General features: G+C 41.9%; 1 protein-coding gene across 1 annotated transcript in view; it reads left to right on the top strand.

The window, feature by feature from the left end:
* Positions 1-24223, top strand: part of ME3 (malic enzyme 3) — a 123082-nt gene that overhangs the window by 66598 nt on the left and 32261 nt on the right. The window contains exons 3-5 of the mRNA XM_084282485.1: positions 333-482; positions 18641-18716; positions 23629-23790. Of these exons, the coding sequence (XP_084138611.1) occupies positions 333-482; positions 18641-18716; positions 23629-23790 (388 nt within the window). The remainder of the gene's footprint in view (positions 1-332; positions 483-18640; positions 18717-23628; positions 23791-24223) is intronic.

Below are 24223 nucleotides of genomic sequence, written 5' to 3'. Positions count from 1 at the left end.
TTTTAGGAAAGACAGTGCTTTGAAATTTACATATTAATATGCACGTGTGTATATACAATCTTACAGATTGCATAGCAGATTTTGATAATGAAGATTATGCCCCACTCTGTTTCCATTGCATTTGTGTCTACTGCAAATCCAGAAATTTTGCTCGAAGTCTCTGTTTGTAATGTATCTTAGTATTTAGATGTATCAGGGCTTTGCAGAACTGTGTATATACGGAGTGAGAAGACTATTGCTCTTTATGAAACTGTCATCATCTAGAAATACTGATATATATCTATTTTGTTTTGCTTTTGGTTTATATATATACATATATTTATTTTTTTAAGGTATATTGTTCTTATGACATTACAAGACAGGAACGAGAAGCTTTTTTACCGAGTGCTGACCTCAGACATTGAGAGATTCATGCCCATCGTTTATACCCCAACAGTTGGCCTGGCTTGCCAGCAGTATGGTTTGGCTTTCAGGAGACCACGGTGAGTGAAAAGGCTGTGCTAGGCCCTTTTTTTATATTTCTGTGAATGTTTCTTTTGTATTGACTGTCCATCTTTTTGTGGGTGGCCTGAAACATCTGAAACTTCATCCCTAATCAAAAGATAGGCTATCAAGCAGCTTCATGTGTGTACATCTGACGATGAGCTGGGGAGTTGAGAATAGCTCTGCCTTCTTCCTATAAACAGTGAACAGAGTGGTTTTGTTCTCAAACAGTACCGTACAGTCTGTATAGTTTAGCTCCAAATGTCTCTCTGAACTTACGGTTGCACCACTCCCTGTCTGCTGTCTTGGGAGCGCTGAGCTCTTTCTGCAGTTCTGGCTTTTTAGTAATTGTTGGATTTTGGATACATTGTGCTGATTTTGAACTTTAGTATGCACCTCCACAAAGCACCTCACAAAAAATCATTTTCATAGGAGATGATGCTCTGCATCAGTGCCCTCCTCTGTGCTCCAAACAGTTACTGAGAAAATTCATGCAACATTAAACACTGTGTACCGTGTTGGAAGGCCCTGTTCTGCATAATGGCTTTTAATGATTAATGTTTGGATAAACCTCTCATTACCATTCTGAAATACATTTTAGGTTTATCCTGAAAATTCAACAGCAGGTTTTAGTTTTCTTTGCAAGCTTTTTATTTTTTTTTTGTCCTTGAAATGTACCAGTAGGCAGATAAACACTTTAGCTTTTGCTAGAAGTTTTCACATGCATGGGGTTTAACTGCAGTTTCAGCTTATGGTAGTGTGATGGATGGGGAAACTGAGGAAAGTCATACTAACTGACTGAAGGTCACAGTGGAGACCATGAGGCAGATGTAAAAGGTGTGAGGGCTGTGTAGAGAGATAATGAATAGCACATATAGATAAAATTGCCTTGGCAAACACATTTGCATCCTGCAAATCACAATTTTCTAGTAAATCTATGTTTTCATCCTCATTGCTGAATTGCTTCTCTCACAGAGCTTAACATCAGGACTGCTTCTGGGCCTACATGTGTCCCAGGTAATTGTGCCCTGCCCCCTGATACCCAAATTCTGGATATGCTAGGCTGTGGTGAAGTGAGTCATCTAGTCAAGTCTTATACACATCCTCTCCTCCTCTTCCTCAGTGCATATGAAGAAAACAAAGAAGGAGTTGCCTTTTTTACAGAGGGAGGACACTTGCTTCCTCTGGGCAGGGGAAAAAGGTAACAGAGAGACCAGAGCCCAGGCTCTGTTCCCATGGGTCAAGTTTTGAGTTCTGTAAGGTAGGGAAGAGCACACCACCACTTGTCAACTTACTAGATGCACAGCAGCCAGTTCCTGACCCACAGCCCCATGCACAGCCATTACATCTCTGGCTTCAGCGTGCCTTTACCTCGCAAAAAGTTCAGACGAGATTTGGGAGTTTTACTTCTTTTTGTTTCCAGCCCTGCTGTTATCCTGGGGAAAGCAGAGGTGTCTTTCTGTATGCTGAACTCTTTCTGAATTTGTGACTATTCAAGAATTCCCCTTCTTTCTCATGTTTTAAATCCACATTATTTTACCACTGTGGTAAGAACATGTTCCCCTTGCCAGGCAGTTTTGCTGCTGAACTTGGGCTTGGAGATGCTCTGGATTGCAGCCCATGGCTTCAGCAAAAAGGGCAGAGCTTCATGCCCTTAGTACACCGAGTTTCCATGGCAGGGAGTTTGTTTCTCTGATGGTGCAGAGTGAATTTCAGTCTAGCCTCAGATTTGGTTTTAATCAAAGTCGTTTTAGCAAATTAGTGGTATTGTTCCAAAAAGAAAAGAGCTATTGTGCAAAGTGATGAGATTAAAATTAGCATTCATACATGCTTATTTTGTAGATCTGTGTCTAATTGTCCTACAATAAATACCTTCTCTCCTGGACCAAGTAACGTACATTGGAAGCTTACCTGCAAGGCACGCACCTCAGGGTAGGATGCCAACACTTTCTGCTAAAATTATTGGGACCTGCAGGTTTGGAGAGCTCAGGAATTAATATTAAAGATTAAATTATTAGCTTTTCACATATTAGTTGTCCTAAGCTGCATTGATAATCAGAGAAGGTAATTCTTCTAACCTATTTTTTTTTTGTACCGGAAGGTTTTTAAAACAAAATGATGACCACATAAAACTTACACCCTGATATATTTCACTATTGTTTTAGGAAGAACATAGTGCCTCGAGCTGAAGAGGTTTTCCAAGCCACTCAGTTTTGTTTTGCTGTCACAGGAAGCCTTATCATAATCCTGTTCATTAGCTGATTGCATTTTATTTTAAATCTGCAATAAAGCTGTCCTACATGACCCATTCCACTACTTAACTCTCATATGAGCAGAAAGTATTTTTCCACTAACATATAACCTAAATGTTCTCTGCAGATGTAATCCCCTCTACAATAGCCTTTTCAGAATGGAAAGCTGGGATCGTGTTCAGCCTGGTAGTTTTCTTGCCTGTAGCTGTTGCTGCTACATGCAGGTTGTCCCACTCTGGAGTCTCCCTTTTGGCTATGTTTACATCACAGAAGAGTGAGCACCGCCTCACGAGGGAGCGCTGAGGGGAGTGGAGCAGATATCTTCTTGCTTTTGCTAACACATCCCAGCGTGCCCTCATCATTCTGCTGAGTCATACACAGTGGCTGGTTGCTTCCTTGTCTTCTCCCTGTGAATCCTTTCTTTGATGTTATTACCCCTCCAGATACGTGCAAATTTATAATTGTACTCATCACTTCTCCTCGCTAGATGTTCTGCTGTGAACTTTGTCTTGTTGGTTTTGGATCATCTCTCCCATGAATCAAAATCTCTCAAAACCTCCCAGCTCAACTCTTTGAGCAACAGGAAAGTTTGAATGTTTGCTGAAGCAATTACCTTTTCATTTAAACTGTCACATTTAATGCTCTTGAGCAGGTAGGGGCGATGAAAGATGTCTCAGTTTTAAAATATCCCATGGTGCTCCAATGTGGATTGACTTGTATACAACACAGCTTATGCTGAGGAGGGAGGTCTCTAGAATATTATGCAGTCTTTCTGCAGCCTCAGCAGCAGAAATTAGTGACCTGTAAATGCAATAAGCCTCCTCCTGCTCTGAGGTCTCTTTTAGCCCCATTAGTGCTTGGTTTTATGTTTGAAGGCTGAACCTGGTAAGATTAAAGCACAAGTAACTTGCTTACAAAGCAAGTCTCATATAAGAGCATCCGAAATTATCCCCAAGAGGTCCAGCAGGGCTTCTCTCATCAGAATACATTTATCAGTGTTGGCATGGCTGCAGATTTTGTCTGCCATCTACTGCTGTCATAATCGCGGGGCTCGATGCCTCTTTTACCTTTCTGATCTCTGTGTACAATCTCTTAAGGACAAGCTTTTTACCTGCACTTCTATACAGCTGGTGTTTGGTTTTCCTCCCACGTTGGGGCTCCAGCATCCTGTACAGGTAAGCAGGCTTGCCTGCTCCCAGTGGGATTTGGCACCTTCTGTCCTTTCCTTTTCTAAAGCCAGGCAGCCAGCAGTCTAGAAACACAGGTTTGCTCTGTTTAGCAGTAGAAAAGAGCTACTAGAAAAAAAAGCACTTGCAAACATCCAATTCTTTACATCCTTATCTGTGATGCCTGTAGTCTGCCTGGGTAAAGGCCCTGCCTTCAGGTGCCCCGGCAGGTTCCTGTCTCTGCCTTCCCCATATGTAGGAGTTTGCCTTTCTCTAGAAGGAGTACCTTTAAATTCTCCAAGCAGGCTTTTCATCTGCTAAGGCCTCAGACTTCTTCCTGCGTGGTGGAAACTCTGGTTTTTAGAATGTCTGGAAGAGACGTGGAACCATCAAAATATTAAGAACATTCTGGCACTGTCCCCTAAGAACGCTGAAATTTTTGCTGGAAGGTGTCTCTGTTGAATCACTTTTTTCCTATCTTGTTTCCCAGACAGCTCCCTGCTGAGCTACCAATATTCACTTATTCAAAGTCATGCCATAAACATTAAAATCTTCAAGCCAAAGTACAGTTTTATTTTATAATAATTTATTCTGTGTTTTTAAATTTAAAAAAAAATAGAAATTGTGTAATCTGCAAGTGCAAATTGAGTGCAAGTTGAAATACGAAACTATAGGACCTCTGTCACATTTGTGGTCAGGACATTGTCAAAATCTCTCCTCAGTGCTAAAGCAGACCATTAAACAAGCGCAAGAGAAGAGCAACTGTATCCAAAGGGAAGTCTTTCTAGCTGTGGATCCTGCCTGCAGCAGTGGCCAGTAACAGGTACAAGAGGAGTGTAAATGTAGGGTAGGCACATGTGCTCACTTCTTGTGGGCTTCTCAGATTATGCTCCTCTGCAGTTGGTGTCGTGGGGTCTTGGGGTTGTAGTTTTCTTAGGAAAACGTGCTGCCATGTTTGTCTTCAGAAGTTCTGGAAATAGTGTCCCAAGGTAACAAGAAGTGTAAGACGTGTAGATGCTCAGGGTGACCTGGCCCTGGGGGAGGTTTTTGTGGAGCTGTACAACTTCAGATGCTGTCCCTCCTTGGAGAGGGAGCTCTGTGGTCCTCCCTGACATTGTTCATGTGACAGCTTTGCCAGCAGTGCCAGGGTCCCCAGCACAGGGCTGCTGTGGTCACGGGCCCTGAAGGAAGCAGCCCCACCTGATCCATCCCTGTTTATTCACTCCTCCCTTCCACTGCTCTCGTGCCTGCACAGATGTCCATGCAGCTGTGCGATGATCTGGTTCAGGAGTAAATCGGAGTAGATCCAAGTCTTTTTTGGGCCAGGCTAGCAGTAATCTGGATAGCCAGTTCACCGCCAGCTGCACGAAGAGTAGTGCTGACGAGGGGAAAGGGATGTGCAGAAGCAGGAAAACAAGTTGCTGAAGGCCTGAAGGCTTCAGGGAGGCAGCTTTGCTCATGGTGATGCCTTATTGTAGCTGGATGCAAGGGAGATGTTACCTTAGGTACTAAGGAACGTGGACCTAAGGAACGTGGGACCTTTGCTCTTCAAAGTCTGGGGATCCTTTTTCCTCATCAGAAATTTTCTAGAGTGAGGGAATTAAATATAAGAGAGCAGGGCTTGCAGCTTTCTGAGACACTAAACAAAGAAAGAGAGGAGGAATCTTAGTTGATTGATCCCATTAGCAGAGTCACTGTTATCCTATTAAATGCTTCCATTAGCCCTGAAAGTCTTGAGACTGTGGTTGGGAGTCCTTTTTGCTTTAGATTGAAGAAGCAAAGTCCTCTGCAAAGAAAAGTGCATATTATTAAGCATATTAATGCATAAGTGCATAGTATTATGACTTTTTTCACCTTTTGCTTTTTCATTCTTTTTCAGCGTAAAATGTACTTATAATTAATATTGTGGAGTTCCTTATACAGCACTGGACTGAACACTTGCAATGCAGTTTAAAAGGTATTTTTTAAGCTGGAGGATCAGTTTCACAATTAAAAAATAGTGACAGAATCTTTGAAAAGAGACTCCATATTTTTTCACAAAGAGAAAGAAGAGAAGAGAACTTACTTCAGGGCATGGAATCAGGGTTTTAGTTCTTTCATAACAGTAAGAAACAGTTTATTATAGTGGCATAAGCCCACAGCCTGTTGAGACAGCAGATAATTCATAAGCATATTGGTATTCAAAAATACAGAGCTGTCAGTTGCTCTGCAAAAGCTTTTGGCATCCCCTGAGAGCAGGACTGGAACAGGTTGGTGCATCACCACCAGAGGAAAGCTAGGGGGACAGACAAAACTTGCCTGGGTTCACTGTCCTTTTCTGGGGATGTAAATGTCCTCGAGGACTGGCTGCAGAACAATACAAAACATGTTGGGATGAAGTTGAGTTCAGAGAATGAAAGCTAACAGGATGCAGATGTGCTAAAATTAAGTCTGACAGAATAATGATCTTTGCCCCTGATGAAAAATGAAACATCAATGAAACAAGTGAAACATCAGTCAATCTACAAAACTGTCTTGTCAACAGATCTGGCTCTGCTGAGGGCTTTTTTTCAGTTGTGTTGTTCAATCAAAGCAGCAGGAAATAAAGTTACCTGCCATTTCTGGACACGTTAACCCCAGAACAAACAGATGTTAGAACAAAGGCGTAAACCTCATAGGTTTGTCACTAACCAGTGAATTGCCTGCGATCCCTCTTCTATAAAACAGTGAAGACCAAAAGTGAGTGGGAAGGATGGATTTTGAGTTGTTGGCCTGAAACTCATGTTTTGAAATCCTTCTAGGTGGTCCGTAATTCTTGCAAAAACACTGGCTGTCATAACGTTTCATGTTGCCACCAGCAAGGTTCAGACTGCTTCCAGAAATAGCTGAAATCAGTGAAGGATGAGTTTGATGTGTTTTATGATCTGTGTTTAAATAACACCACCATGAGCAGGCTGGTTTTGTAACAGGTGAAATGTAGGGATCTGTGGAAAGTACCATGGTGTGCAGTCAGGAGGCCCTGAGAGGCTGGCAGGGGTTAAGCTGGGAAACAGTCCTAAGTTTGGGACCAGCTTATGGAGCAACAAGAAGAGCATGGATGGAGAAGGTGAGGAGGAAACACCAAACACAGAGGGAGCCCAGGGCTGCTGTGAACACTCAGCCTGTCTCAGAACCCCTGCTGAGAGATGGTGGACTGGCTCAGGAGCTCCCACTGCTTCCCATGTGCTGACCCTGCTTTTCCCAGGCAGGTTGTTTCAGCATGCTCTACCCCCATCCTTGTCCCAGCTCTCTTCTCGCTTCAGTAAAGTGGCACACAAAATGGGGAGAGGAGCTAAAGGAGCTCCTGGGCATAAGGACAGAAAGTCTTTTGCATCACCTGTGATCTCAGGTACTGTGAAGACTGGAGACATAGGATGGATATTGTTGGGGTTATGAGGTTCTACCAGGCTTGTTACATTGGGATGGATATGAAGAAGGATTCAAATAGGTTTCTTCATTAGAAAATTTGTCAGTGCTCTTCCTTCCATATCTCCATTCTTCTCTCTTTCTCCCTTACTTTTCCTAAGAAAAAATATACATGAAAAAGCTCTGACACTGAAGAGACACTTCTGTGGACATAAAGTCTTGGGCCCACTATAGTTAGCAGCATAATCTCAAATTAACTTGTGAAGGTCAGGCATTATCCTGCTGCCAGAGATGATTTGGATTTTGTTGAAATTCCCTGGTTTACCAGGAGAAGCTCAAAGGAAGAGGTGGAGCTGGCCAAAAGAAGCGTTTGACCTGGAGAAGGAAATTCAAGAGGATGTGTTCACATTTAATCTGGCATAAATCTGTGCTGCTGCCACAAGGAACAACCCCACCTTAAACAAAAAATGTCAAAGGCAGGGAGGAGGGAGAAGAAATATTTAGAATAATGAATACCAGGATGTAAATTGGAGGGGAAATAACACCAACTATCATGAAAACCTTTGATAGCAATATCCATTGGGCTGTATTAACAGCCTTCCATAGACCATGCATTGTGACTTGGGGACAATTTTTAAAAAGGAACAATTTTTTTTTAACTGGTCATTTATATATTTATATTTTTAAATGTTGCATTTTTATTATAAAATTTTAATTGAATTTTTATTTTTTGCTTCACTGCAAGGCAACTGTGAGATTTTCTGTCATGCTGCTGTATAATAGCTGTGCCAGAGCACTCTCATCCTCTAGTAGCAGGGCATCCATGTCTGAAAGAGAAGAGAAATCAACAGGCAACATGAAGAAGTGTTTTGCAATTGCCACAGATTTTCCCAACAGGTCTATGGTCTACACAGAGTGTAGGGTTTTGTGTTTTGGTAAGGTAATTCTTGCCTCCTTGTTTTCTTCTGTATTTTCGGAAGTGCCTTTTTACTTACACCAAAGGGAAAACTGCATGCAAATACACAATTCAAATACACAATTCAAACATTTGGACAACGGGCAAATCACACACATCTACAGCATATGACTGTGGATGACTTACTGTAAAAGCTCCTGATAGGCTCTGTACTTGCTACAATTTATGGGACATAAAATAATAAAATAAAATAAAATAAAATAAAATAAAATAAAATAAAATAAAATAAAATAAAATAAAATAAAATAGGTGAATTCACTAAGACAGAACATGCCAGGTTAGATTTAACTTATTTGAAAGTTCATTGCTATGCTACTGTCAATATAATACTTTTTTTTTTTTTTTTTGGTCAAACTTTGTCCTGATTTTGTGTTCAATCTTGGGGTTCCCTGCAGGGTACTTTAAAAAGCAAAGGTGTGGGTCTTGGAAGAAATTTCTCAGTGCAGGAAGGAAATATAATCAGGGTAGGATTTAATTTAGCTTCCCAGAGAGTTTTGATCCCACTTTAACCTCTACTATGAAGGAAAATAGAATACATTATGTGCTTAGCAGTTACAAAAGATAAGGGCTTCTTGGTCAACATCCACGGGCAATAGCACTGGTTGCCCATCCCAACACATTTCTCTTTCTAATCCTGTCATCTTCCAATTGCTGAGATACTGCCAGGGTCCAACACACAGGCTGCTCTAGGATTCAGCCTCCAAAAGGCAAAAAATAACAGGGGTTAGCCAGCTTTTCATGTTCTTGAAGTTGTTCTTCAGATGGGGGCTTCAAGCTGCTTGAGCATGATGAGTTTAAATAGAGCAAAGGATGCTGAATTTGAGAAGTGCCTACTCTTGCTGGTTGGTAGGATCCTAGGGTCGTGTTATCTTATGTCTCACCTCAAAGCACTGGTCTTTACCCATGTGCATCTGTAAATTTATGCATAGGTGTCAGAGGAGCTATGAGTGTCCTGGATTCATGAGCAAAAAGGGAGCTCTGGGTGCTGAGGGTTAGCGAGAATCAGCCCCCACACTGCAGACCTGCTTGGCTCCTTCCCTGCCCTTGGCTCAAGGGGCTGAATCCCTACACAGACCTTCTCAGAGCTCCTCCTAGACACCACTGTTGAAACACCAATGATGAAAATGACATGGAAAGAATCGTTTTCTGAAGCTTTGAAACACAATCAGAATGTATCTGTTGAATTATGCCATGCTATGACAGTTCTCTGGTTAAACCTTTTCATCCTGAGAATCCAGTAGGAGCAAGCAACTTGTAACAAGCCAGAAGCGATGTGGGTTTGTCCGCCTCCTCCCTTAGTCCTAGACTATGAGTAGCAGAGATTAGTTGGGAACCTAATGCCACCCCTCCATGTTTTTACATTGCCGTGTAATGACCAATATCAGTGCTTATACTATGGTCTTTCTCCACCATTGTCCCCATGGGGAAGAAGAGAGGGCTATTTATTCTTCAGGCTGTTTCCTGACTAGCACAGCCAATGAATCCAGAATTCTTCCAAACACTGTCCACTGTCCCCTTACACTTCCCATTTTCAATACTTTTTGTTCCCTTCCACATCCCTTTGATCTCTTCCCTTATCTGCCTGTGCTCCACCATATACCCCCACAAGCTGTTGCTTCTCCCCTTCCATCACCAGTTTTCTAGGGAGCAGTGAGCACAGCTTCGGGTCCCCTCTGTTTTCCCGTCTCTGCATTTTTGACCCTGAGACCCCCATACCCATCCTCTTTTTTCATATGTTTTTCCCTGCAGGCAGCTTTCTCCTGCTGTTCTGCTTTCTGCTTACTCCTATAGCCGAGACAGGCTGAGAGGCTTTGCTAGGGCTGGGCTAGTGAGGGCTCGGTAGGAATGAGGTGTGAAGGAACGCATGTTGTGTCTGGCTGCAAGCTGTCTTTTTGGCCAGCTGTCAAAGTAATTGTCAGGGGCAGGTCTGTGTTACCCTCTCCAGAGTGCTGGGGACACGAACCCCTTTATCTTTTCCCTTAATCTCAACAGTGATTTCTATAAAACAGCATAGGAACAAACAAACATCTTTTGAGACCTTTGCCTTTCTGATAAATTTGTTTCAGATGAACCAGCAGGTAAGAGGGGACACAGAATGATTGCATAAGCTCCCATTTCCTGGAAAAACAGCTAAAAGTAGTGCTGAGTGTTACTGGCATGAAAGACTTGGACATGGATATGAAAGCTTAGCTTTAGGCTCTGATCTGAACCATCCTGCTGGGGCAGGGTTTGGGTTATGCCAAAGAACTTGAAGCACTGCAGCTTCCACTGAAGGCTGTGCGCATTGCTCTCTGCCTTTGGGAGCCATTACCCTTATGGACACATGCAAATCAGTCTGTTCCTGATCTTCAGCAGTTTCCTACAGCTTAGCTGCTTGCCTTCCCTTAGGATCACAGAGAGTTCCCTGTGTGTGTATAGGGGGTTATGGAGAGTGAATCTTCCATCAGTGTACCTTGGAGCCTGCTCCCACACTTTTGGTTTTCCTGCCTAAAATATATGATGACAAGTTTAAAAACACTTATAGTACTAATGCAATCATTCACCTTGCAGGTTATTTAAAATTAAATCTCATAGCATACTTAAATTACAGGATTTTGCCTTATGGATCTCTATAAATTTCATCAGTAGTTGACTGTACTCTATTTCTGTTATTTTTCCATAGCACCTCAGTGCACTGCTCAGTGCCCTACAATTTACAAACAAAATTATCTAAACCAACAGAAAGTTCTTGGCTTTTATTGTAAACAAATCTGAAAAAATAACTGGTGAATCACCGCAGAGATTTTGTCCAATGTGATGATAAGCTGTACTGTATTTAGACAAATCAGTGCATGCTAGCACATACTTTCTCTCCAAAGCCTGTAGCCCTCAGGCATTTATAATCTTGAGCTCCCTAAAAGAGCCAAGCAATTTCAAAGTTTATTTTGTTGTTCCTGAAGGCTCTTATCCTGTTCTGGCAGAGACCTGAACCAAAAAATCAACAGTAGGGGTGCAGCTGGTGGAAACGTCTCTAGAAACTCATGTTGCTCAACCTGTTAATTTTGTGCATGAGTCTTGAAGGTGTAAATAAATAAAACCAAATGTAGGGCTGTACTGTAACCACATTTTACCGCATCTCTAGGACAGACTAGCCTTGAATCCACAGAGTGTGTCATCTAGCATATTCTTCTGGCAAGGCAGGGACAATTTTCTGTGGTTAGCAGACAATGAAAGACAAGGCTGTCCGCTGATCCCTCCTGTGTGTATGTCCCTGTTGCAGCAGTCATCTGGGCTTCAGGTATAGTGCAACCAAACCCAAAACAGCACAGAGTGGCTTACAGGAGCAGTCGGCATCCTTCCACAAGGACAAGCCAACTTGTTTTCTTTCCTGAGCATGAAGATAATTTTGCCAGGTGAATCTCAGCATCATTCTGAGACAGTCTTGCTCAAAGCTTTCCAGGAGTGTTGTGCCTTTATGCGAGGCAATGGCTGTGATCACTGTAGAGGGCCAGCTTGTCCCATGTCTTTCAAAGGTGATATTTGGGTGATCTTCAAAGGTAAGAGGTAAGATCTTCCAAACCAGAGCCCTTTACAATGTATGATATCTCAGTGCAGGTTTCTGACCAGTGTCTCACAACTTCTTCATTGCTGTTCAGCAGCAGCCTCATGCAGTCCGTGGATGCTGGCAGAGATGTGACTCATCTCCTTTGTTTGTTGCTTCTTTAAATAATGGCTTCCTGGGGACTTCCTACCCATTTTGAGGGAAGTTCAGGCCCTACCAAGTCAAAACAGTCAGGGACTTTAATGTGGGCAGGTCTTCATGACCTTCAGTTTTTCAGATGTTTAACCTTTGTCTTGAGCATTTTTATTCTGCGAATGAGCCTTTCCTGTCTGGATGAAAGCACTGAATTATGATGCCTGCCTGTCTGATTTAACTATTCTGAGTATATTTGTTTTCTTAATGCTGACCCACCTGGGTCAGTCCTTACTTGTGGAGCAAATTCTCATCATAGCACCCAGACTAGAATTTAAGAAATGGAAAAAAAATGTAACAAAAGTTTGATTTTTGTTGCCATATTCATGATTTAGCCTTCCAGTTCATTACATGCACACACACAGAACAAGACTCCTTGCAAGTGTCCCTGTCTTTTCTTGGATGAAAAGCAGTGTGTATTAGGGACGTTGGCTACCATTTTCATTTTCTTCCCTTCGTCAGTCCCTCTTCTCAGGAACAAGTAGTTATATACAAAGAATGTTGGTAGACAATTAAAAAAAAACACATCCTTGATGCTTCTTGATGCTTCTGAGATCTGGTAAAGAAGACTGATGGATGGATTGCTGTGCATACAGCACTTGGAATTTGCACTTGTTTTTTTTGTGTTCTTCTTGCTAGATACCAAACCTTGACTGAGCCTGACCATTGCAGTATCTGTAAAAATTGGATAGTAGTGTGCAAATACATTCCTCCCTTACTGAGAAAGTATCCTCCTCTTCTTAGAATAGTCCTTCTAAAGTAGTGAGGGAGAAAATGAGTGAAGGAGGAAAAGAAAGATGAAGCTGCATTGGTTGGGTGGTTTTCTTTGTGCTTTTCAACTCTTTACAACTCCTGAGGTTTTTAGATCCTTCTAGAGGTGTTTCTTTTCCTCCACAAGGACATAACTACCATAGAAATATGTTCCTATCTCAGTCAGTGAGGGAAGTACACATGGAACAAAGGCTAGCTTCATGCCAGTATACAAATCAGTGAGCCGGTGCCATCATCTGCTCTGCTCTTCTGTGCCTTTTGACCAGGATGGTAACGTTGGTCAATATAATTGCTGCCCGTCATCACCTATGATAATGTAGAGAGGCCATTAATTTTCTGGGTATAAACAGGCAACTAAAGTCATCAGTGCTACCCAAAACCACAGCACAGAACAACACTGTAACAGAAGTACAACAGTGGCCAAAGAGCTTTACATGGAGCCTAGAAAAGCAAAGGCATGGACTGCAGTGGATTTCTGTTTGACTACATGTCAGAGGCAGCAGTAGGTATAAAAGTGGGAAGAGGCAACACCAGGAGTGCTGCAAGCACAACTGCAAAAGCACTAGCAGTTGCTGAAGAAAAAGGAGAGAGACTTTTGGGTAGAAAATGAGGAGAGATTTGGAGCTGTGAGGAAATAAGTTGCGTAAGCTTTTTCACTCCACTCTGTGTTTTGGGAAATGAAGCTTTGCACATTCTCTGTTAATAAACAACAGTGCTTTAGAGATAACACTCCTGGCTCCACCACACACTGTTTCTTCTAAGGAGAAATAGCTCACAATGCAGCATTGCTAACCATGAAGATCAGAAAGGGGAACACTACTTTGCCTTTTTGAAGAAGTAACCTCTCATTGAATAAAAGCATTACAGAATATATTTTTTATATTCTGGTAAAATTTGCATGTTACAATTTGCTCCTTCCAAAATGTCTTAAAGAAATTAATGTTATTCTAAAAAGCTACCACCAGTATCTGGTATTGCATCCTTGAATCCAATCTGTCCTGTCTCCCTTGTCCCTGAACTCTTTCTAAAATGAGCCTTGCAGTTCTGGGATTGTCTTCACTGTGTATCTTTCATAATGCCATCAGAACTGCCAAGATTTAACCCTTACAGCAGGATTCTTCAACTTGTGTGCATGGTAAGCTGTGTAGCTTTATAATTCTTGGAGCACTTCATGTAGCCAGAACAAAACCAGAAAAGAAAAGAAAATCTCTCTGGTTTAGGCATGAGAAAACGTGTTGTGTGGTGTGGGTGAACATATCCAACCGCTCTGACAGATTCTGCAATGATGGCCAGCAGTCTGCAGAATCCAGCAGTCCAGTTCAGACAGCTTGACTTGACTTGCTGAAATCCATACAGAATTGTTTCTGTGACAAATTAATAAGTAGTAACACTCCTTGAGGTCTCCTGGATCCTTACAGATGTGCTCAGTGGCACAATGAAACCTAGTCTGACTTCCACTGTAACTAAGGAAGGCTGTAGTGAAACCAGTGATATTAATGGAAAAAAAAAAGAGACTGAAGCTCTGAAACCCTAACAAATGCAGAGCGAAGCACTCCCAACTCTGAATTACCTGCACAAAGTTAACAGCTCCGCAAAAGCTACTGTTTAACCAGAAATAGCAGTACAGTTTGTACATTCTCATTTTTACTATGCTCTATTTCTTGTATTTTTAGCCCTTTATGTTTGTCTGGCTTCCAGCTGTACACATAGCTTCTTCTCCAAGGGAGAACGGCTAAATCCATGTAAAATGGCAAGTGCCTTGGCATAGGTGAGTTTTGAGGGCATTTTATTTTAATTGAATCATTTTTACTGAATCTCAAATGGATTCAAGTAAAACAGCTTCACTGACTTTTCATTTATCTGAAGCATTTTATCAAACATAATCTCAAGAGAGATGGAGAAGATACGGTGGTAAAGGCAGAATTTGTTGTTTAGTTTGCATTCTTTCTTCAGAATGCTTAGCCTGCATCTTTTCCTCAGTAAAAGAAAATCAAGTTAATTGATTTTCTTTCCACTTGAATGTTTCTTATTTACTAGTGGTCCACATGGACCAGCCTGTCTCTCTTAGTATTCAGAGCTCTACCTGCTGTCCTTCGAGGCACAAATAAGCTTTTGCTCCTGCTACCTCTCCTATAAACTACATACCCATGAGCGAAACCTGGCTGCTACTCTCACCTATTCAGTCATCAGCAAACCTTTTGCTGAGTTCAGCGTGCACAGCTTGTTTATTCCTTCTGCCTGGCTTGCAGAAGTGATTTTAGGATAGATTAACCCTCAGCCAATTTCAGATATCTTGCTGCAGTGGATAAGTTGGCCACCTCATCTCTGTGGGTAACCATTACTGTCAGGTGCACGAGCATGACTCTTATGGGGCTCACTCAGAATGAGGACTTACCTACGACCCCTGAATGCAAGGTCACTTTTTGACTAAAATCTGGTATGTGCCTCTGCCATCTTCTTAAAAACACGGTGAGGTTGCTGAGCTGGCTGTCAGAGTCATTATTTCATAGTACCTGCATCTTCCAGCTCACCACTACCAGAGTCACCTTCTGAATGCCTGAACACCAAGTGGAGGCCAGAGAGCTTGGAACAGCTTCAGGAATGTGCTCCAGCTGGGTGCCTAGAGGCACTGGAAGCTTTTGTGTTTTATTGAAACTGGGCCTTTGGCTCTCTGGTTCAGTGATGAAGGAATATATGAGGCTGTGCCCAGTTCCCCATGCGGTTGTGTCAGTGAGAGACATCACATTCCCCTGATGGATGGCCCTTTCTGCTCCTAGAGGCTTCCCTTCCAAAGCTGGTAGTGCCATTAGTGTGCTAATTGTTAGTCTAAATTAAGCCATCCAGTTTTGCCCAGAGTAAAACAAGGAGCAGTTTTTCTTCTGAAGTGCTCTATGCATGTGACTGCAGAGGGAAGCAGCTAGGACTGAGAACCTGGTCCATGTCACGGTCTGAATGCAGTGTCAATATATGTCATAGCCATTTTTTTTCCAGAAAAGGGTCCATGAAAGCCAGCATATGCAATGGAGGGTCCTGCTTAACATCAAATAAACATAATATTAAGAAAGGGAATGCAAATTTTGAGAGGGGTGCTTGGTTCTCAGCCACCAACTCAGCTATCAAAGCCAGGCCAGTCCTTCCTCAGGCAAAACATACCATGGTGATAGCAGGCAGGGCCCTTCTCCTGAGCAACACAGAGCAGTCTTCAGGTTTTAAAAGGCCCAGACTCTCTTCTCCTTGGTCCAACAGGAGTGGAAACCGTTCCACTGTCCTCCCAAGGAAACAGAGTCAGGAGCTCTTCTGAGGCAGTGGGCATTTGCCCTCTCTACTTTGTGTGAAACAGTTCACTGCTCACCTAGCAGCAAGACTGGTGGTGGGCAAACAGTTGGGTTTCAGCTTCTGCTGTGCTCAGTGAGTGTCTTCCTGAGGTTGAATAGCTGGTGTACTCGTGGCAGTACTGAAGCAATCAGAATGTGTGAGGCACACAGCTAGACAACTAAGAGGTTGCCTTTATTGTGTATGGAAAATGCTTATTGAAACCATACCACTCTTTTTACAAGCATGTCATAACTTGAAGTATCTGCAATGATGTTACTAATTTGTGCTTTCAAGTCTTGGTTAATAACTCCTCTAAACGTGGATGGCAGCAATACAGCACCCCTTGTTTATGAAGATTAACATCTGTGAATAATGCCTTTGAGATAGGCCATGCGTATGTGATTACATGTAGTTCATTGGTTACTGGGCACAGATTTAACTGTTTATTTTATGCTGAATAAATGAACCATTACTTTCCTTCTTTGTATTTCTGATCTTTCTCTGTGATTGTGTCTTGATCAGTGTTGAAGTCAGGACTTTTATTTTTCTTCTTTTCAGAGAAAAAGGCTTTTTTATTAGGATTCCCACAATTGACCGTGGGAAGATATCTGCCCTCCTGGAAGAGTTGTATGAGAGAAGTCCATGCCAGAGAGAGTAACCTAATGATGTTTGTTTATTCATCACTTATAGGGACTTAAAATGGAAGTTGTTTTCAATTCTCTAAAAATAAGACTTTTACTAGCTCACATTTCACTTTAGAACCCCAAACTGTGACCTGATCTGAACTTACAGGGGCTGAACAATAGTAGGGACGTGGAAGCAGCAAAACGCATTTCTCCATTGTTCCAGCTGCTTTCCAACGCAACGCTAATCACCAGCACAACTCTTGCTTTTGTGAGCAGATAACAAGGCAATGAAAATGTGTGCCTCGGCCTGCCAAGAGAAGTCATCAAGTTAGAGCCCCTGATTTGTGCTGATGAGCAACGTAAGCAATTTACCCTGAGACACATATGGAGGAGGCTGCTGCTTTGGGGTTAGCACTGCTAAAAAAGAGCATCAAAAAATCTCAAAGTATCTGAGCAGAGATTAATCAATGTGAATAATACTATCTTGGATGTTGGAAGAATCCCTGGTAAGGATACTGTTTATGGTAATAACAGCAAAGAGGAGAAAAGTAAGCCACAAGTCTAAAGCATGTTCCAAGAATGTTGTCTTCTAGTTCCTAATTTTATTAAAAAGAGAGCATTTTCATTTAAATCATGATGACCTTTGTGTTGAGTAATGTTTAGTTGTAGTGCAGTCAAGTATGCTATTGCCAGTGCTGATACTTTGTACTGAGGCTTCATCCAAAGATTTATTTTTCTGTTTCATTTCTTGTAATTTTGGATGTTTTTCATTAGGTGAATGCAAGTATCAAAAATTGGGGTGAGATATTCAGGAAAAATATGGTGTTGCAAGGGTAAGTTTGATGTGGTCGGAATGTTCACATTACATGGGTTCACAATGACCACTGATTTTGCAGTGACGGCAGAGGTATAGCATTTTGTTACTGAGTGAAGTCATATATAAATATATATAAATATAAATAAAGCCTGTGTTATAGACAGCCACTATCTCCACTTCTTAAATATGAGCCCTTTTTAAGGTATCTGTAGACTTGGCCCCAAGGCCACAGCTACTTATCAAGCTCAGGCTAGATGAACAGAGCAAGCCAAACTTTTCTTGACATGTTTACAGTCCCTTGAGACAAAGATCAAAAGGGGATACAGTTGCTAGGAGCAAAACAGACTTCTCTGAGATCACCTGGCATAGCGTGGCAAAGGCTTGGTGAGAACCCCAGACCCAGAGGGTCTATGCTTTAGACTGGCTCAGGCTGGATTTAACTTCAGTTCCTTACAGTATAGTTAATACCAAAAAATGTCGTTTGGACTCCCGGTACAGTCTGTTGATATAGACTGTATTCTGGAGCAATTTCTGTATTTCTGGTGATTCAGCTCCATCCTGGAGCCATCTCTCATATAGGCCAGGTGGTCAAACTCTGGAAGGGCTTACAAATTTTTGGAGCTCAGTTGACTAGAGAGGGGACCCAAAATGTCTAGCTCTGCAGTTGCTGATATTGGTAGCTGGGTGAGAAGGATGATACTTCAACTGTTTGAAATGCCAACAATAAGCTCCTCATGAAAGACTGTATAAGAAGGGTTAAGGTAAAATCATCAGGCTTCCTTGCAGTTACCAGAATTATTTTAACAAGAAAGCTCTTCTGAACTAAGGCAGAGTTTGCTCCACAAAACAATGACATTTCACAAGGGTGAAATGTGCAACACCAGTGGCTGTTGAGTAAAGTTGCCATTAAGGGTTTTGAGCCTTGGGGTTCTGAAATGAGAATTAAACTAATTAAACTTCATATTGGCAGTCTCTTGTCTCCTTTCCATGAAAGCAAATAGCCTGTTTTTGTGCTCTGTAGCTCATTTCCTTGATTTTTTAAGTTTCACCTGTTTTATTTTTTCTTGGAGTTTCTAATTTTATTACAAGTGTTTTTCTTTTTTTTTTTCTTCCCTAGGGGATTGTTTATCACCATCCATGACAAAGGCCATATTGCAACAATGCTAAACTCTTGGCCTGAAGAAAATATTAAGGTATGTGGCGTGTCTTCTATGGGCTTGGAAATTCAAAGGAGTTGGGTGCAAAATGGATATTGAATGGAACCATTTGGAATTATTACAGAATTACCTATTTGAAAGGACAAGATAAAAAGTCTTCCCTGCTTCAAAGAGTTTCCAGGCTAGTGGTTGGACCTAGGAGAATCTCTCATGTGTGCATGTAGTCAAGAACATCTTTATTAAAGGCAGCAGGACCTTGGTCAAAAAAAACAGCATGCATGATAATAAATTCATACAGAATCAGGGCCTTGGTGAAGATTTGAGATATAGGTGTTGAAGAATACTGTGGCTAACTCACAACCTGTTAGATATACAAAGGTCTTTAAGATATCTCTGTAACTGACTTGCTTGTAGGATTCTTCCCAAACCCAATGAGTCATGCAGCATCCAGAACACTCCCAACTTTGCAAATAATGTTTGATATCCAGCAGCTGAAGAAATTACTGACATCCCACCTAACAAGTGATCTTGTGAAGTGTTTTTCTGTAGGGCTCAGAGCTGGGCAAGTCCCTGGCATAAAATAAAGTCAACACTTTAGAAAGGTCATGCCAATTGCCTCCTTCCATCAGTTTGAAAGTACATGTGCTTGGGAATTTCCCTGGCTATTGACAGAGGTTCAGTCTCCTATCAATAAGCTGTTTCTTCCAGGAAGAAAGTTTGGAAGCAGTGAAAATCTTCCAAGCATATTCCATTTCTAAGAAGAAAAAAAAAAAAAAAAAAAAAAAAAAGAAAGAAAGAAAGAAAGAAAGAAACTGAACATGTTTCCAGAAAAAATATTTTTTGTCTTTGGAACCATAGAGAACAAATGCAAACTAGATATTTTGTCCTTGCTCTGTCCAAAAATCTCAGCGTTTCCATTTGTTTCTGATCAGGATTGAGAGCACAACTCATTATGGCCAATAGGTATGTTTTTGCAGATGGGGAAACTGGCACAGAAAGATTAGACTGTTGTTGAAACATCGCTCTCTGGCACCCAAACCAGACCATAGGAAGGGCAGTAGTCCATGAAGGAGATTCAGACTATCTACTTTATGAATTTGCCAGACTACAAAGGTAGCTAATTACATCACTATCTGTGTTTTGGGCCGCAGGGTTCCCTATGTGTTTGTACAGAGAATACTCCATGCCTGAACTGGTAGGCATTTAAACACTCGAGATTTTCAGATAAGTAGGGAGTTACCTGAACTGCATCTAAGTCCCTGGAGGGACCCAGTATTTGAACAGGCTCAGACCACATGGAACGCTAGCGGCAGTAAGTGCCATTAAAGGCAGTGAAGAAACATCTGGAGATGCTGTCCCACTTTTTCCTTTGTGGTTCCTTAGAGCTTCATGGCAGTAGCATTGACTGTGGCAATGGGAAATCTAAGTTATATGTCTGAGTCCTCTGCCTGGAAGGGCTGGAATAGTTCTCTGCTGTGCTTAGCAAGCTCAGCCAAGCTCTGATGTGCCCCACCTCCACCCCTCCTATTGAAGCTGGTCTGCTCTGAAAGAATCAAAGGGACAGAAGTGGAATGAGCAAGAAGCCATTTCTGAGCATAATCATGTAGGACAGTGTTTCTTTTGTGTGTCTCTTCCAGGGTGGCTAATGAATCTATGAAGAAACATTGGATAAAATGTGGGAAGCACTTATCAGTGCCTCCCCTTGTTGGTTTTCCCTCTGGTTCATTAATTTTGCACTCTTTTCTGCACCATGGCCCAGCTAGAGCAGGAGGAATGCAGGGAATCATACAAGATATCATTGTGATAGGATGTTATCCTGGGAAATGGATTCAAACCACTTCAGAATGAGGATAATCTAGAAATGTCCTATTCCAAGACAAGTGTGCTGCCCTGCAAGCTATTGGATTGACTTCCTTCCTTCCTTCCTTCCTTCCTTCCTTCCTTCCTTCCTTCCTTCCTTCCTTCCTTCCTTCCTTCCTTCCTTCCTTCCTTCCTTCCTTCCTTCCTTCCTTCCTTCCTTCCTTTCCATAGGGTGTTCCCCTGAAAAGCACACTCACCTTCTTGAGTCCCACACAGTATTACTGGTATACAAGGATACTCGCACTTATCTTTCTACATAGTGTTTTCTGTTGGCACACTCAAAGCAGAGTATAGGTTCATCCTCAGAAAGTTGTCCTCATGCAATCACTGCACAGAAGTGGGGATGCCAGCAGTGGCACTTAGCTTTTGGTGTTGCCTCAGCAGCTTGGAGATCAGCGTAGTGCTCTGGATCACCCAGCCTATGGTCCACAGTCATCTCAGTTAACATCAGCTGCCTGAAAACCTGGTGCGTAATCTCCACTTGTTAGTACTTCAGTGAACAATGAAGAGGGAGACAAGCATCTTCAAAGGGAAATGCTCCTTTCATCCCTTCCCAAAGCAGAGGGACGAGATGCACTCTGGAGGTTTCCATCTCTCCCCATCAACTATGAAAGAATCTTAGAAACTGGTTAGATGATTGACTTGAACACACACCTAAGTTTCAGCTAAAGACTTGACTACAACCATCAGGAAAATTTGTAACACAGCTGTAAGCAGAAAGCAAGTTCCTAACTGGTAAACCAGTGGTGCAGTCTGTGGGGTCTGTCCTGCCCAGACAGAGATTAACGTCATGTTTGTTGAGTTTTGATCACAAGAGCAATCAAAAACATTATTTTAATGTGCTTGTGCATCAGGTATCCACCGAAGCTTTGCTTTTTGTTGTTGTTGTTGTTGTTGTTGTTGTTGTTCTGTTTTTTAAATCCAAAGAACCACGAACAAATGTGAATCCAGTTTGCCCTCTCTGACACAGGCAGCAACGAAAATGTTGCTCCTGTATTTTTTAGTGTTACCTTGGAGATCTTTGGGACCAACAGAGAATGTAAGTGCTATGGAGAAGTTTTTAGGCTTGCCTGAAAACACTTATTTATTTGGATGAAAGGGAATCTGTGCTCCAGAGAAATATTTTGGTTCAATATAACTTAATATAAAAAAAAATACAAAAAATCTGCATAGTTAGAATTTTGATTTCTTTTCATGTAACGTGCATCAGTTTCTGGATAAACCTGTAGCAGTGCCTGTGCTTGCTGCTTTCCCTATTCCCAGTACTGCTTTCCAGTCCCAATTGCATCCAGGGTGTGGTAAAGAACTGAGTGCACACCCAAAAACAGATGGAGTACACCCAAAAAGAGACTTTCCCATCACTGACTAACACTTTGCATTGACTCAGAAAGAAAAACAAATAGGAAAACATCCCCAAATGGAGTAATTATGTGTATCACTGTCATGAATGTGAATTCCCTGTGGCAGGGCTTGTTCAGCCTCTGGCCTGATAGGTATATATAGTCATTCTAGTTTTAATAGTCTTTACATTGAATTTTCATTTACCTTTAGGAATTCTCACTCTTAATGACAAGGGACTGGCAACAGGACAACAATAAATATTCAGCGTGTAGGAGGAACATTTCAAAATAATCCTTATTACATATTGGTTGTCACTATTACTATGTACACTACAGCCCTGGAATGCATCATGCACATTACCACCATGAAACTACCGGAGTGTTTTTTTTTTGCTAAAGGGCAAAATAAATGTAAAAAGCAGAATAGATGCGTGTCCTGTGTATTTTTAGTTTATCCTCAGGCTTACTCATTAACTATGTAATGTAATGTAATTCTCTTCTCCTGTTACAAACAGCGGTTTAGATTGAGGGAGAAAATAGCCTAGGGAGGTGTGTATAGTTTATGTTGAATAAAAGCGTCTGATTGTTCATTGTAAATCCACAGTGCAAAAGTTTAAGTCCTTCCATGTCTCCTCCCTTTAATCATCTGAAGTATGCAGGGAAAGGACACCAAAAGAAACCAATGTGCTTCTCCCTGAAATAGAAAAGTCCATAAGGAGAGTTACTCCATTCCTAAACAAGGCAATGCTGATTCATCCCAACTCTAAACACATCTTTATTATCCACACCCAAAAAGGAAGCACATCTGTTGAGATAGCTGCTGATCCCCCATTCTCTTATTTCTTACTAAAGCACATGCATGTGTCTTCAGTTTGACATTAACATTGCTCATTAGCAAATAAAAAACTTCTCTGCATCTTCTTCTTTGACACCCAGGCTAGACTGTGCACTAGAGTTGCCCACAGTCTATTTGATGTGAGTGCCCTGTTCTTTGAAGTGCTGGGACAGTGATGGAAGTGGAAGTTTGTTGTGGTCTTTGCAGCTTTTCTCCCACAGAGGGACTGGACTCCAGTATTTTCCTGCTCTTACTGCATTTCAGAACTGCCCAAATAAGTGCTTCACCATGGGGACAAAGCTGACAATTACAGTAGTTAACCTAAAATTTGTGAAGCTAAGTGAAATCTGCTTGGTCATTTGCCTGCTAAGGTCCAAGTGCTGTACAGGGTGGGTTGAACAGCTCACCTTTGGGATTCTAATTTGGACATCTTTAAACATGCTTTTTTTTTTTTTTTCCCTTCTTGTCAAAAAGAAATGATACAGTAATGAGAATAACAGAAGGCTATGGGACGGAGGAACACTTTTGTACAGGGCTCTTTTTCCAGAAAAAAAAAAAAAAAGAAAAGGAGAGGCTGTCAAGGCCAGATCTGTTTTGTGCAGCTCCTGGTTGTACAGGTGAGGATGCAGAAAGAGCTGTGCTGGGTGTGTTCTGCTACACGTGGTTTGAAGTGCTGGCAAGCAGAGATGCTGCTCTCCCACACTGAGAGAAGCAACCTGTCAGCCACATTGCCTCCACTCCAAAATGACCAGCCCTTTGTCACTGACAGCCAATTTATGTGGTGTCACGTAGAAGGAACAAATATCCACTGCACAATACAACTGCAAAATGGCATTTGCATGAAGACAGTAGAAGTATTTTTGTTGACCAAGCCCTGACAACACCATACACCACTCTCTTTTCATCCTCCTAGGCTATCGTGGTGACAGATGGAGAGAGGATTCTCGGTTTAGGAGATCTAGGAAGCTATGGCATGGGTATCCCAGTGGGAAAGCTTGCTTTGTACACAGCTTGTGGTGGAGTTCACCCACAACAGTGTCTCCCTGTCCTGCTGGATGTTGGTACAGACAACGAGGTAAGATTTACAGTTTTTCGTAAATATGACAGGGGGGAGAAGGAATTGAGATTAATACTTAACTGAGGCCAGTTCCCTAAATGTGAAGACAGAGCCAGAGACATCCAAGATGAGACGATGGCTAGACCAGCACTGCAGGGAAGTGACCAGGTTGCATTCCTGTTTGATACTCGAGACACTTTTACGGGGAACTGCAATGAACGCTGAATAGTCTTATGGTCCCCTGGTGAGAAGAGGGTTGCCAGTTGGAACTGAAGGATCAGCTCCATCTTTCAGTATGGCAATGTGAGTTAAAAGATTTCGGAGAGCAAGATCAAGATTTATTCTTGTGGTAATTGTGAGAAAATAGACAGATACCCTTGTCTGCGTAGAGATGACTATATGCCAGAAAATAGAGAATCCCTGCTGGGTGGTTTGAGAATGATTAATTTCA

Source organism: Netta rufina, assembly GCF_964035555.1.
Source record: "Netta rufina genome assembly, chromosome: 1".
Taxonomy (NCBI): domain Eukaryota; kingdom Metazoa; phylum Chordata; class Aves; order Anseriformes; family Anatidae; genus Netta; species Netta rufina.
This window is presented reverse-complemented; position numbering and strand designations above follow the sequence as displayed.